At 41.0% G+C, this 15,241-nt stretch overlaps 1 protein-coding gene across 1 annotated transcript in view; it reads left to right on the top strand.

The window, feature by feature from the left end:
* Positions 1-716: 716 nt before the first annotated feature.
* iqcb1 (IQ motif containing B1) overlaps positions 717-15,241 on the top strand; it is a 42,143-nt gene continuing 27,618 nt past the window's right edge. The window contains exons 1-4 of the mRNA XM_048599268.1: positions 717-840; positions 2,386-2,548; positions 6,635-6,764; positions 8,941-9,034. Of these exons, the coding sequence (XP_048455225.1) occupies positions 717-840; positions 2,386-2,548; positions 6,635-6,764; positions 8,941-9,034 (511 nt within the window). The remainder of the gene's footprint in view (positions 841-2,385; positions 2,549-6,634; positions 6,765-8,940; positions 9,035-15,241) is intronic.

The raw sequence follows: 15,241 nt of genomic DNA, 5'->3' as shown, positions 1-15,241 counted from the left end.
GCAGGACACATCATATAGAGTCGTTCACATACTCAAGACATTGCAAAAAGAGGAGCTCTGATTGAATGCAAGATTTTCAGATTGGTGCCTTTTGAGACTGGTGAACATTGCAAGGATTCATAGCATCAGACGTCCTGCAAAATATGAGTTACCTGGGAAGTTACTTTGCTTTAGATGGATCAACCAGTGATGCTTTCACATAAGTGGAGTGCTGGAGAATGTTTAGTGGCATTCGATATCATACCGGATGTCCATTTAAAATGCATGATAGGCTTCTCTGACCCCTCAAATTCTTGCAGGCTCTTTATAGCTAATTTCATGAGCCAATAGCTGTCTCTGCTTCCACCAGCCTTATGAGGTATATAATCCTGGTCATCATCACTCAATGTGTTTACATTTAAAAAACTTACTGTTCATGCCCTCCTCCATCTCTTATCCAAAACATCAAATCTGTGACCTTTACTAGAATATATTGTCTAGATTGACCACAATCAATTCCAGGTGTTCCTCATGGTGGTGGGGGGTGTGTGTGATATGTGTTTTTTGGTGAGAATTCCACCTGGAACCATCAATCCTTGTAGTTCATGTGATGCGTAATGAGCTTTTCAGCTTTTTACAGACAAAATTGCTCTTTTAAATTGTGAGAATATTGCTGTGCTGTGAACACTTGTATTGCATTTTGCGCTGAACAAGGTATTTCTCCTATTTTGTGTTACATGAGCAGGCCTGTAGCCACGGATAATTTGGGTGAAGAAGTGAATTCCCAGATTTTTAACTTGGCAGCTGAAGTTGCAGAAAGCTCAAATGATAAGATTCCTATCCTCCTGCTAAAACTGAAAGGTAAGAAATTGTATTAGATATGACAAAATCAGGGATCCTCAGCTTTCTTATGTAATTTACCCTTCAATTGCACTGTCCAGGAAGTGCTGCCACTAACCAGAGTAAGGTATAGATCAGATTCTTTCTATGCAGTATGTTATTCAAGTAAGGTAGCTTTCATTGACATGTGAATGCTAATAGTAGATCCAGTCTTATCTATAATAAAAACCGAAAGAACTGCAGATGCTGTAAATCAGGAACAAAAACAAAGTTGCTGGAAAGCTCAGCAGGTCTGGCAGCAACTGTGAAGGAGAAAACAGAGTTAACGTTTCGGGTCCGGTGACCCTTCCTCAAAACCCTTCCTGTTGTTGTGGGCAGTCTTATCTATGTTGTGAGATAGTGACAGACTCCAGGAGGACATATGCTGGTATAAAGCCTTGCATCCTCGGTAAGTGACCAACGCTAAAGGAACGAAAATTTCTGATTACAAGAAGTCAGAGTTGAAAGAGCTAAGAGATCTGGGAAGAGCATAGGGCTAAAAGAGGCAAGGGAAGGGAAGGTCAAAGGAATGGAGTGATATAAAAACAAAAACGAGAACTTTAAAAAGGCTCCCGTTTCGCGGTTTTTGAAGTTCTCATTTTTGTTCTTTCAATTCTGACCTCTTGTAATCCTAAATTTTCATTCCTTTACCAGTGGTCGTTATGCATGCTGAGGCACCAAGCTCTGAAACCCCCTTGACAAACTACCCCCCATTTTACCTCCTCCTCCTTTAAGACACTCCTTTAATTTTACCTCTTCGATCAGAATCTTGTTGTCACCCCTCCTAATGTCTGTTGAAGCTTCTTAGAGTCAATTTTTTAAAAAATTTGACATCTGTAACATCTTACTACATTAACACTGCTGTGTGAATGCAAGTTATTGATATATATATGAAATGCAACTTAACACATTTACATACGTATTATATGAAGCCATTGTACGGCTAATTGTACATTTATTTATATTATGACACAGTTGCAATTTCCAGTGTACATTGAGGTGCATTCCTAGAATATTTTATTCATTCATCGTACCTTTGGATTTCGATACTGGTGGGAATGTGCATCCAGGTCACTTTGTTTGGCTCTTAGCTAGAGTGTGATTCATGTCAGAAAGGTTGCAGCAGTTTTGGACTTGGATTCTAGGCATCATAAGCACCTGCAGGGGTGATGAGAAAACTGTTGTTTTGTGTGCCCATCGCGATCTGTACATGGCATGCACTGGTGGGTAGCGCATTTTATTTTTAATTGGATGGCAACTGCTGATAATGTCAAAAGGGGAGCTGAGTAAAAATGCATTTATCGATTTCAAGGTGTTACAATGAAAGCTACATTTGGTGCTTAGAGAAACGGGCGTTTTTCTTTTCATACTACTCTGAATCTTACAGTCGCGAGTAGTTAAGATTTTGTTTTTAAATCTCCTCAATTGTGAATGGTACTCGGGACCACACTAGGCTGTCTTGAAATTTTGTTTTTGGTGTGGCATTAACTCATTCTCCTTTTATAGTCTTCCATATATGTTTTACAGAAATCCTGAAGAAACCACCTGTAGAAAGCAAGGAACTACAGAAACTAAAAGAGGATATTTATTATTATGACCTGATTCAATATTGTATATTGGTGCTTAAACAAGACTACCACAACATTCCAGGAAGCTGGTCCACAGCTGTAGAGCTGGCTGAGATAGTCAGGTAAAGTAGATCAGGAATCCTCAATTAATGTTCCACTCCACATTGCTTCTGTAGTTATGTTTCAGAAAAAAAGTAATTCTTTTCCTAAAGATTTCCACAGGAAGGATTTGGGTATAATTCCCATTTAAATGTTCAAACTGATGTGTTTTTGTTTTAAATGCTCTGAAACATAGGAATGTTCAAATGCAAAGGAGTTAAACATTAACCCTCGCCAAAGACAGAAGACAGTGATTTATTGTATTCACTAATCACTGAATACCTCACACCCATTATGTTGGGGATTCTTGGATGCTTGGCAGTGCGTGTGTTTTATTCTATCATGGGATGTGGATGTCACTGGCTGGGCCAGCATTTATCACCCAACTCTAACTGCTGAAGAGAAGCTGGTGTGAGCTGTCTACTTGAACTTGCTGTAGTCGTTGGGGTACTGGTGCATCAAAAGTGCTACTGGGAAGGGAGTTCCCAGATTTTAACTCAGCAACACTGAATGTACGGTGATATAGTTGGATGGTGTGCAGCTTCTGAGGTGCTTGCATGTGTGGTATTCCAATCATGGACTCTGTTGTTCTGTTGGTGAATGCAAGAATAGAAAGATGCACTGGCAACCTGGGTTTTAACCAGAAATCTACTTGGCATACTTTTAATCGAAGAAATCAGATTTCAGTGCCAATAAAAAATATTTTCCTTAAATCAAGCAAACTAGCTATCAAATGTGGTGTAGGTTCATTATTTTGTTTGTCTAAAGTATAAAGCTTTGGTTTATGACATGAATCTCCATCATTCCTTCATTGTACCATCCAGAGTATATTTTAGCTTATAAGTATTGCATAATGCAAATTAGCAGGGTTCATTTTACATGCAGGTGCTCCTGAAACGACACAGTTCATACTCTGAGAGTTCTGATCATGGAAATAAGAGGTTTGCCAGCATCCAGGCACACAATCAGTCCCAGTACCCCTGAGCAGGATAGAATAGTGTGACATATGTTATTTTATGGCCCCTTAATGTGTTAGAGATATTAAAAGTTTATAATTGGCTTAAACCGCTCAATTGACTAGAACACTCTATCAATTTGAGAACAAATGCGAATGGAATATAGTTATTTGTTTATTTGAATACAGTTATTTTTCAAGCAAGCCTGGAGGTGAGGCGAGAAAAGAACAAAGTGGAAGGACTATTTTGGGGTCGAAAGCGGGATTTTGTGAATGACAAAGAGACAACAGTATAAGGCAAAAGTGGGTGATAAGTAAAGAAAGGCAAGGTAGCTCTAGAGGGGTTGTAAATGAGATCAGCAGAATCATTACGAACACCAGAAAAAATGGAACCAGGGCTGTCATCTGAAATGAATGAAATGGATATTGAATTTGAAAGTGTTTAATTGAAAAATGAGGTGCTGGCCCTCAAGCTTCGTAGGATCAATATAGATAGCTGGAGCAGGCAGGTAATTAAAATGGCAAGTGATTCAGAGCTTAGGATCACACTTGTGGATTATACAATGGTATTCAGCAAAGGAATCACTGTTTACTTCCTGCCGATCTGGTGGAACACTTGTAGTCTTCCTTTAATGTTACTTCATTCAGTGATTGTGAAGAACTCCTTAGAGTGCAGGTTCATAGTTTCTTGAAGTTGGAGTCACAGGTGGGTAGGATAGTGAAGAAGGCATTTGGTATGCTTGCCTTTCTTGGTCAGTGCATTGAGTATAGGATTGGGAGGTCATGTTGTGGCTGTACAGGACATTAGTTCAGCCACTTTTGGGATATTGCGTGTAATTCTGTCTCCTTCCGATAGAAAGGACGTTGTGAAACTTGAAAGGGTTCAGAAAACATCTACGAGGATGTTGCCAGGGTTAGAGGGTTTGAGCTATAGAGAGAGGCTGAATAGGTTGGGGCTATTTTCCGTGGAGTGTCGGAGGCTGAGGGGTGACCTTACAGAAGTTTATAAAATCATGAGGGGCATGGAAAGGATAAATAAGCAAGGTCTTTTCCCTGAGGTGGGGGAGGCCAAAACTAGAGGGCATAGGTTTAAGGTGAGAGGGCAAAGATATGAAAGGAACCTAAGGAGCAACGTTTTCATGCAGAGGGTGGTGCATGTATGGAATAAGATGCCAGAGGAAGTGGTGGAGGCTGGTACAATTATAATATTTAAAAGACATCTGGATGGGTATATAAATAGGAAGGGTTTAGAATATATAACATAGAACAGTACAGCACAGTACAGGCCTTTCGGCCCACAATGTTGTGCCGACCTATTATCCTACCAAGATCAAACTACCCTGCATACCCTACATTTTACTATCCTCCATGTGTCTACCAAGAGTCGCTTAAAAATCTCTAAAGTATCTGACTCCACTACCACTGCCGGCAGCGCATTCCACACACCCACCACACTCTGTGTAAAGAGTCTACCTCTGACATCTACCCTATACCTTCCTCCAATCACCTTAAAATTATGCCCCCTCATGATAGTCATTTCTGCCCTGGGAAAAAGTCTCTGACTATCCACTCTATCTATGCCTTTCATCATCTTGTACACCTCTATCAAGTCACCTCTCATCCTTCTTCACTCCAATGAAAAAAGCCCTAGCTCCCTCAACCTTTCCTCATAAGACCTGCCCTCCAATCCAGGCAGCATGCTGGTAAATCTCCTCTGCACCCTCTCTAAAGCTTCCACACCTTTCCTATAATGACGTGACCAGAACTGAACACACTATTCCAAGTGTGGTCTAACCAGGGTTTTATAGAGCTGCAGCATAGCGTCACAGCTCTTAAACTCAATTCCCCTGCCGATGAAAGCCAACACACCATACGCCTTCTTTACAACCCTATCAACTTGGGTAGCAACTTTGAGGGATCTGTGGACGTGGACTCTAAAATCCCTCTGTTCCTCCACACTGTATTCTGCATTCAAATTCGACTTTCCAAAATGAATCACTTCACACTTTTCTCGGTTGAATTCCATCTGCCACTTCTTTGCCCAGCTCTGCATCCTGTCAATGTCCCATTGCAACCTACAACAGCCCTCCACGCTGTCCTCAACTCCTCCAACCTTTGTGTCACCAGCAAACTTACTAATCCACCATTCCACTTCCTCATCCAAGTCCTTTATAAAGATCACAAAGAGCAGAGGTCCCAGAGCAGATCCCTGCGGAACACCACTGGTCACCGAGCTCCAGGCTGAATACTTTCCATCTTATTACCACCTTCTGTCTTCTATTGGACAACCAGTTTTGTATCCAGACAGCCAAATTTCCCTGAATCCCGTGCCTCCTTACTTTCTGAATGAGCCTACCCTGGGGAACTTTATCAAATGCCTTGCTAAAATCCATATACACCACATCCACTGCTCAACCTTCATCAATGTGTTTTGTCACATCCTCAAAGAATTCGATAAAGCTTGTGAGGCATGACCTGCCCCTCACAAAGCCATGCTGATTATTTCTATTGAAACTGGGCTTTTCCAAATAATCATAAATACTATCTCTCAGAATCCTCTCCAATAATTTGCCCACCACAGAAGTAAGACTGACTGGTCTGTAATTCCCAGGATTATCCGTATTCCCTTTCTTGAACAAGGGAATGACATTTGCCACCCTCCTGGTTTAGAAGGATATGGGCCAAATGCTGGCAAATGGGACTAGATTTATATAGGATATCTGTTCAGCATGGACATATTTGACCGAAGGGTCTGTTTCCATGCTGTATATCTCTTATCAGTATATAACTCTAATCTGTATTCTCATAGTTTATAATGTTACTTGAAACCCTCTAATAAATTCACCAGTAAATTTCTAGATTTGAGGCTAGCTCTTAACGCTTACAGATAACAATTATGAACCATCTGAACCCTTTGTTTCTGAGAATATGTTACTACCCATGCAAGAAAACTTGAATCATTTTGACTATAGAATGCAGCCTTACTATCATCATTAGCTGTCAAACAGGGCAACTTGTTTGGTTACCGGAGCTAAAGATTTTTATTTGACATAAATGTCTTGATGGATATCCTGCCTTTGCTAGGTGAATGTATTGCAGGGTGAAATACTTTGAGTTTATGAAATTAATGGTAAATTGAATTGATTCCTTTCAGTACTGTCTGTGTGGGTCTGAATCCAAAGGAAGATGTTGAAGAGTTTTACGAAAAGGTTTTGCCATCAGCTTCAGACAATCTGATGCTGCTGGCCCGACGCCTGCAAGCTCGATTTCTCCAAGCTGTTGAGGTAATTTTATGCTCATTGTTTCAGTCTGTCTAGCTGTGAGCCATATTTGCATGAATTCTATTTATAAGACTATCTCATTAGTCTACAAGCTGAAGATTTCACTTCTGTTGCCAGTTTATAAGTTGTGGAGCACGTAGATTGGCCCTATATTTACCTGTCTTCCGCCTCTCTCCCTTCTTAAACAGGGGTGTTACATTAACCATTTTCCAATCCTCCAGGACCTTCCCTGACTCCAATGATACCGGAAATATTACAACCAAAGCCTCCACAATCTCCACAGCTATCTCCTTCAAAATCCTGGGATGTAATCCATCTGGTCTGGTGATTTTCCACCTTCAGACCTTTCAGCTTCCCCAGCACCTTCTCCTTAAAATATGGCCACTGCACTCACCTCTGCCCCCTGACTGTCTTGAAGTTCTGGTATGCTACTGAAATCTTCCACTGATGTAAAGTACCCATTCACTTCGTCTGCCATTTCCTTGTTCCCCATTACTTCTTTTACGGCTTCGTTTTCCAGTGGTCCAATGTCCACTTTTGCCGATCTCTTTCTTTTTAAGGTATCTTTAAAAAAAGACTCTTGCAGTCTTCTTTTGTATTACTAGCTGGCTTACCCTCATATTTAATCTCTCTCACTACCTCTCTTTCTCTTCCCACCCCATTGCTTTCTTAGTTACCTTCTACTGGTTTTTAAAGGCTTCCCTGTCCTCTGGCTTCCCACTAATCTTCACCACTTTGTATGTTTTTGCTTTTGCTTTTATGTTGTTCCTGACTTCCCTTGTCATCATCTTCCTTGGGATGAATTTCTGCTGTGCCTCCCAAATTGCTTACAGAAACTCTTGCGATTGCTGACTCCCTTTCCAATCAATTCTGACCAGCTCCTCGTTCATGTCTTTGTAATTACGTCAATTGTAATACCGTTACATCTGATTCCAGCTTCTCCCTTTCAAACTGCAGGGTGAATTCGATCGTATTATGGTCACAGTCCCCAAGGGGTTCTTCACTTTAAACTCCCTGATCCATTCTGCCTCATTACACATCATTTCTTCAGGAGCTATAATCCCTGTAATTGGCAACTCACCACCTCAGCACCTCACTGCTTGACAAATGCAAAAAAGTTGCAGCAACTTGCGTTGAAATAGTCCTCACTGGATGTGATTCTGCCACAAATCTCACCAAGTCCACTTCGCTCAGATCCCTATAAGACTCTATTCAATATGTGAAGCCGTTTAGAAAAGAAATGCCTGTTCACAGTTTTTTGTAATAAAGTGTGTTCCTACAGTGCTATAAATGTGTCAGTCAGACCAACCTTTAATGTAACGGTAACAGAAGCTTTAAATACTTAACACCTCTTCACCTTGTGCAAATTACATTGAGACTTGGCAAAAGAAATCACAGAATAATTTACTTTAACCTCATGGAGATGTCAATCAAGCAAAGTCAACAGTTCTCTGCTCCGGTGCGAACAGATACAGCTGAGGTACTATTATACATATTTAGTAATTTGTTAGAGAAAGGTGTACTAGCAAGAACTAGTGAATCATTAAAGTTGTACCCATACAATTCGAGGCACCATCATGTAAAATCAATTTTGAGGCACTGATAAGGTTGCAAATAAAGAATGATATCAGATCTGAATTTATACCCTTGGGGAAACAATACACGTTTTTGGAAAGGAGAACACCAAGCAATGACTTAATAAAAATATTTTAAATTATGAAAGATTTTGATTGAGTAGACATATTGAGAATATTTCCACGTCTGGAGGAGAGTCAAATTGGAGGCAATCAACAGATAATCAGCAAGAATTCATATATGGAATTCAGAAGCAACTTCTTTATCTGCAGAGCATTGAGAATGTGAAGCTCACTACCACAGAGCAATTAAAGCAAATAACGTAATTACTTCTTAAGGCAAATTAGTTAAGCACATATGGGAGAAGTGAATTGAAGACTATGCTGATTGAATTAGATATGGAAGGTTGGGCGAGAATTCAAGTAGAGCAAATATGCCATGAATGACCTGTTTCAATGCAGTTTGCTCTTTATCTTATTATTGGTGATGCGTAACTAAAACATATGATCAGAAACAACTTCATTGATATAACATAGAAAGAAAGTGCATTTGAATACATCTTTCCCTGCTTGAAAATGTTTTTAAAAATTGTTCTTAATTCAAGAATGACGTCAAACAAGATTTTCTGCGCTGTTTCCTCAATGTGACTAACTCCCTTTGCTGGCTTCTTAGTGACCACATTGAACTGATTCAACATGGTAAGTCTGAGCTGGTGCTTTAGTTTTACCTGCCTAAGGAAATTGTTACTAACAAATAGAATTTGCATTTGTACTGTACTCTTAATATAGAAAAATGTCCCAACGATATCACGGAGCCAGAATTGGACAGAAATAGATAAAGAGTCAATGAAAATAATATTTAAAAGATTACAAATAAATCAATATTCTGAGGAAGTAACAAAGAGAATTGATGAGGGTACTGCAAGGCAGTTGACAAAGTCCCACGTGGCACACTAAAGGCTACAGACCCTGATAACATTCTGGCAATAATACCGAAGATTTGTGCTCCAGAACTTGCCGCTCCCCTAGCCAAGTTGTTCCAGTACAGTTACAACACTGGTACCTACCTGACAACATGGAAAATTGCCCAACTACGTCCTGTAGACAAAAAGCAGGATAAATCCAACCCGGCCAATTACCCCCCCCATCAGTTTACTCTCGATCATCAGTAAAGTGATGGAAGGTGTCATCAACAGTGCTATCAAGCAGCACCTGCTCAGAAATAACCTGCTCAGTGGCGCCCAGTTTGGGTTCCGCCAGGGCCACTCAGCTCCTGACCTCTTTACATTGTTGGTTCAAACATGGATAAATGAGCTGAATTCCAGAAGTGGGGTGAGAGTGACAGCCCTTGATATCAAGGCTGCATTCAACTGAGTGTGGCATCAAGGAGCCCTAGCAAAACAATCAATGGGTGTCAGGGGGCAAACTCTCCAGTGGTTGGAGTCATACCTGGCAAATAGGAAGATGGTCATGCTTGTTAGAAGTCCATCTCAGCTCCAGGAGTTGAATTCCTCAGGGTAGTGTCCTAGGCCCAATCATCTTCAGCTGCTTAATCAATGACCTTCCCTCCATCATAAGGTCAGAATGTTCACCGATGATTGATTGCACAATGTTCAGCACCTTTGGTGACTCCTCCAATACTGAAGCAGTCCATGTTCAAATGCAACAAGATGTGGACAATATCCAGGCATGGGCTGGAAGTGGCAAATGATATTTGCGCCACACAAATGCCAGGCTATGACCATCACCAATAAGAGACAATCTAATCACCACCCCTTGACATTCAATGGTGTTACCATCACTGAATCCCCGACTATCAACATCCTGGATGTTACCATTGACCAGAAACTCAAGTGGACTCACCACATAAACACTGGCTACAAGAGCAGGCCAGAAGCTAGGAATACTGCGGCGAGTAACTCACCTCCTGACTCCTCAAAGCCTGTCCACCATCCACAAGGCACAAGTCAGGAGTGTGTTGGAATACTCTCCACTTGTCTGGATGAGTGCAGCCCCAACAACATTCAAGAAGCTTGACACCATCTAGGACAAAGCAGCCCGCTTGATTGACACTACATCCACAAGCATTCACTCCCTCCACCCCCGATGCTCAGTAGCAGTCGTGTGTACTATCTACAAGATGCACTGCAGAAATTCACCAAAGATCCTCAGATAGTACCTTCTAAACCCACGACCACTTCTACCTAGAAGGACAAGGGCATCAGACACATGGGAACACCACCACCTCCAAGTTCCCCTCCAAGTCACCCACCATCCTGACTTGGAAACATATCGCAGTTCCTTCGCTGTCACTGGGTCAAAATCCTGGAATTCCCTCCCTAATAGCATTGTGGGTCAACACACAGCAGGAGGATTGCAGCAGTTCAAGAAGGCAGCTCACCACCACCTTCTCAAGGCCAACTGGGGATGGGTAAGAAAAGCTGGCCAGCCAGTGACACCGACATCCCATGAATGAATAGAGAAAGAAACACTCAACTAAAGCTGATAAGATAGAGGGAAATGAGGCAAGTTGGATTCAAAATTGGTTCAGTGACTGGAAACAAAGCGTAGTAGTCGAGAGATGTTTTGTGAATGGACTCAGAGTTGGGTCCCTTGCTGATTGTGGTAAATATTAATGATTTAGACTTAAATGTGGGTGACATGATTGGGAAATTTAGAGACGAAGCGAAATATTTGGCCGAGCAGGTGATAGTGAAAAGGATGATTGTCAACTGCAGGATGGTATCATTGTTTTGATTGAATGGTTGGAAAGTGGCAAACAAAATTCAATCCAGAGATTGAAGGTTATGCATTTGGAGAGGGCAAACAAAGCAAGGGATTACATGATACGCTAATGATACTGAGAGGGGTAGAGGAATTGAAAGGCCTTTGAATGCATGTCCTCAGGTCTCTGAAGATGGCAGCACAGATAGGTAAAGTGGTAAAGAAGGCATATGGGATGCTTTTCCTCATTGAATGCAGGAATATACAGAAACTATTTAAGACTCTGATTAGGACACACCAGGTGTTTTGCGTATAGATCTGGTCACCACATTGCAGGATGGATATAATTACTGTAGACAGAGTACAGAGGGGATTTACAATATTGTTGTTAGAGCTTGAAAACTGCAACTATGAGGAAAAATTGAATAGGCTAAGGTTGTTTTCCTTAGATCTGAAGAGGCTGAATGATGCCTTAATTGACGTGTACAAAATAATGAGGGGGTTATAGAGTCATACAGCATGGAAACAAGCCCTTCGGTCCAACCAGTCCATGCTCGCCATAATCCCAAACTGAATTAGTGCCACCTGCCTGTGCTTGGCCTATATCCCTCCGAACCTTTCTTATTCAGATACTTACCCAAATAACTTTGTAACTGTACCCGTATCCACCAATTCCTCTGGAAGTTCATTCCACACACAAGCCACTCTCTGTGTAAAAACAATTGTTGCTCGTGTCCTTTTTATAAATCATTCTCCTCTCACCTTAAAAATATGCCCCCTAGTCTTGAAATCCCTACCATAGGGAAAAGACACCTGCCATTCACCTTATCTATACCCCTCATGATTTCATAAGTTCACCCCTCAAACTCCTACGCTCCAGTGAAATAAGTCCTAGCCTATTTCGCTTCTCCCCGAAGGAAAGATGTTCTTAACCTGCCTACAAGTGATGCAAATTTCAAAGAATTATGAACCTGAACCCTGGGTGTCTCTCTAAAACACTACCCAAGGCCCTATTTTTAATTGTTATAAATCCTGCTCTTGTTTGTTTTACCAAAATGCAATACCTCACATTTATCCCCAAATTAAACTCCAACTGCCACCCCTCAGCCCATTGACCCAATCGATCAAGATCTCTTTGTAATCTTAGATAACCTTCTTTACTGTCCATTATACCACCAATTTTTGTGCCTTCCGTAAACTTACTAACTGTACCTTCTATATTCTCATCTAAATCTTTTATATAAATGGCAAAGGGCAGACCTCTTTCACCTAGCGGAAAAGTCAATTACCAAGGGCTACCATTTAAGATGTTCAGTAAAAGGATTAGAGAGGACATAAAGAAAAGCTTTCTGGGTGGTTTTCTAGTTGAAGCAGAAACCCTCAATTCCTTTAAAAGGAACCTGGATCTGCACCTAAAATGCTGTAACCTGCCAGGCCAGGTGCTGGAAAGTGGGACTAGAATGGGCAACTAGCTTATTTAACCACACTGACAGGTGGACTGAATGACCTCATTCTGTGCTGTCTCTTTTCTAGGACTTTTTCTATGGCTCTATGGATGTCATAGAAATAAAGTTGGATGTAAATAGACAAAGGGACAGTGAAAATGATATTGGGACAGGTGACCAATGAACTTAGTTTTAGAGTTGTGTTTTCATAGAATCCTGATGTAGAGGTGCCGGTGTTGGACTGGGGTGGACAAGTTCAGAAATCACACGACACCAGGTTATAGTCCAACAGGTTTATTTGAAATCACAAGCTTTTGGACCCTTGCTCCTTCTCTGGGAGTTAGTGAGAGAGATAGTTTCAGACACAGAATTTATAAATAAAGGATCAAAGGGTCACAACACTGATGAGGATGTATTAAACAAACACAAGATGCTGTTAAATCTTGTATCTTTGGATCATAGAATGGTATAGTACAGAAGTAACCCATTTGGGTTTGTGCTGACCCTCTGAAAGAGTAATTTAACTCATGTCACTCCCCCCCCCTTCATCTTGTAGACCTGGAGATTTCTCCTCTTTCTAAAAGCCATGATTGAATTTGCTTCTACCACTCTTATCAGAATGGGGTTCACCACTGCATAACTTTACTTTTGTGGTACGTATTAACAATTTAGACTTAACTGTAAGAATATGATTTTGAAGTTTGCAGAAGTTGGTTGTTTGCTTAAAAGTAAGGAAGGGGAAGCACTGGCATAATGGTATTGTCGATGGGCTAGTAACCCAGAAACCTAGGTTAATGCTCTGGAGGAATGCTGCTGAATCCCACCACAGCAGTTAGTGAAATTTGAAATCAAAAATAATAAATCCGGAATTTAAAACTCATCTAATAGTGATTATGAAGTCATTGTCAATTTTCATAAAAACACTGGCACCTCTACATCATGATTCATCTGGTTCACAAATGTCCTTTAGGGTCTACATGGTACTGAAAGTGCTATGGGCCTTGACAATATTCTGGAATAGCACTGAAGTCTTTGCTTCAGAACTAACTGCCCCTAGCCAACTGTTCCAGTATAACTATGACACTGCCATCTGTGGAAAATCTGTGACAGTGTGCAAAGTTTGTCCAGCTATGTCCTGTGACAAAAAGAGCAAATCTGATCCAGCCAATTACTGCCTGTCAGTCTATTTTGATATTCAGTAAAGTGAAGGAAGTGATCATCAACAGTGCTATTGAACAGTACTAGTTCTGCCAAGGCCACTCAACTAGTGACCTCATTGCAGCCATAGTTGAAACACAGGCAAAAGAGCAGAATTCTGGAGGCTAAATGAAAATGACTGCCCTTTTGACATTCAGGCTGCATTTAACATGGTGTGGCATCGAGGACCTTGAACAAAACTAGAGTCAATGGAAACTGGGAAGGAATGCTTTTTGCTGGTTGGAGACACACCTAGCAAAAAGCGTGTGATTTTTGGATGCCAGTCATCCTAGTTCCAGGACATCATGTTTTACAGGATAGAGTCCCAGACTCGATCATCTTCTGCTGCTTCACCGCCCTTCCTTCCATCAAAAAGTCAGAAGTGGTGAAGTTTGCTGATGATGGAACAGTGTTCACCATTCACAACTCTGCAGACACTGTCCAAATACAGCAAGATCTGGACAACATTCAAGCTTGGGCTAATGAGTAGTAAATAACATCTGTGCCACAAAAGTGCCTAGCAATGATTATCTCCAATAAGAGAATCCAGACATCTCCCCTTGACATTCAATGGCATTGCCATCACTGAATCCCCATTATCAACATCCTGGGATTTACCAATGACCTGAAACTGAACTGGACCAGCCATGTAAACAATGTGGCTCTAAGGGCAGCTCAGACACTAGAGATCTTGTGGCGAATAACCTCTTGACTCCCCAAAGCTAGTCAACCATTCACAAGGCACAAATCAGGAATATAATGAAATTCTGTCCTTATGCCTGAATGAGTGCAGCTCTGACGTTTGAAAAACTCAAAACCATCAGGACAAATCGGCCTGCTTGGTTGGCACCCTGTCTAACACCTTCAACATTCAGTCCCTCCACTACCACAGTAGCAGCAGTGTGTGCCATTTACAGAATACGCTACAACAACTCACCAGGCTCCTAAAATGATGTTAAAAGCAGAAATATTCATTGCATTTCAATATGCACTTGAGGTGCTGCACTGAGGTATGCCAAGAGCTGGAAATTAGAGTGAATAACCTCAGTTTTTATAGTTAGGAGGGACACAATGGATTGATGGCCATTTTTTGTTCTATGAATCTTTCTATTTCTTTTTCTGAATGTACAGATATAATTGCTTTCTAGAAGAACAACTTCATTTTTTTCCAGATGGTTCTCAATATGTTATCAGTTTGTATACAAGTGTGAAACCTTCACATTTTCTCAAATCAGTCATTCTGACACTCGAATTAGTTTGCCAAATGGCAACTAATGCATAAGCAAAATACTGAAAATGCTGGAAATCCGAAATAAAGACAGAAACTAATGAAAATACTCTTCAGGTCCATCTACTGCTCTCACTAAAGCTGCTGCTCGACCTGCTATGTTAGCTCTGTTGCTCTCTCTGCAAATGGTACCTGACCTGCTGAGTATTTAATGGTATTTCTGTTTCTGTTTATACAAATTAGTTGATTACCAGATTTGAACTGTACCATTCTTGTTTTCAGCAGATTTGTTGAGATGCGGAAAGTAATGAT

The sequence above is a fragment of the Rhincodon typus genome, chromosome 7 (genome assembly GCF_021869965.1).
Source record: "Rhincodon typus isolate 14 chromosome 7, sRhiTyp1.1, whole genome shotgun sequence".
NCBI classification, from domain to species: Eukaryota; Metazoa; Chordata; class Chondrichthyes; order Orectolobiformes; family Rhincodontidae; genus Rhincodon; species Rhincodon typus.
This window is presented reverse-complemented; position numbering and strand designations above follow the sequence as displayed.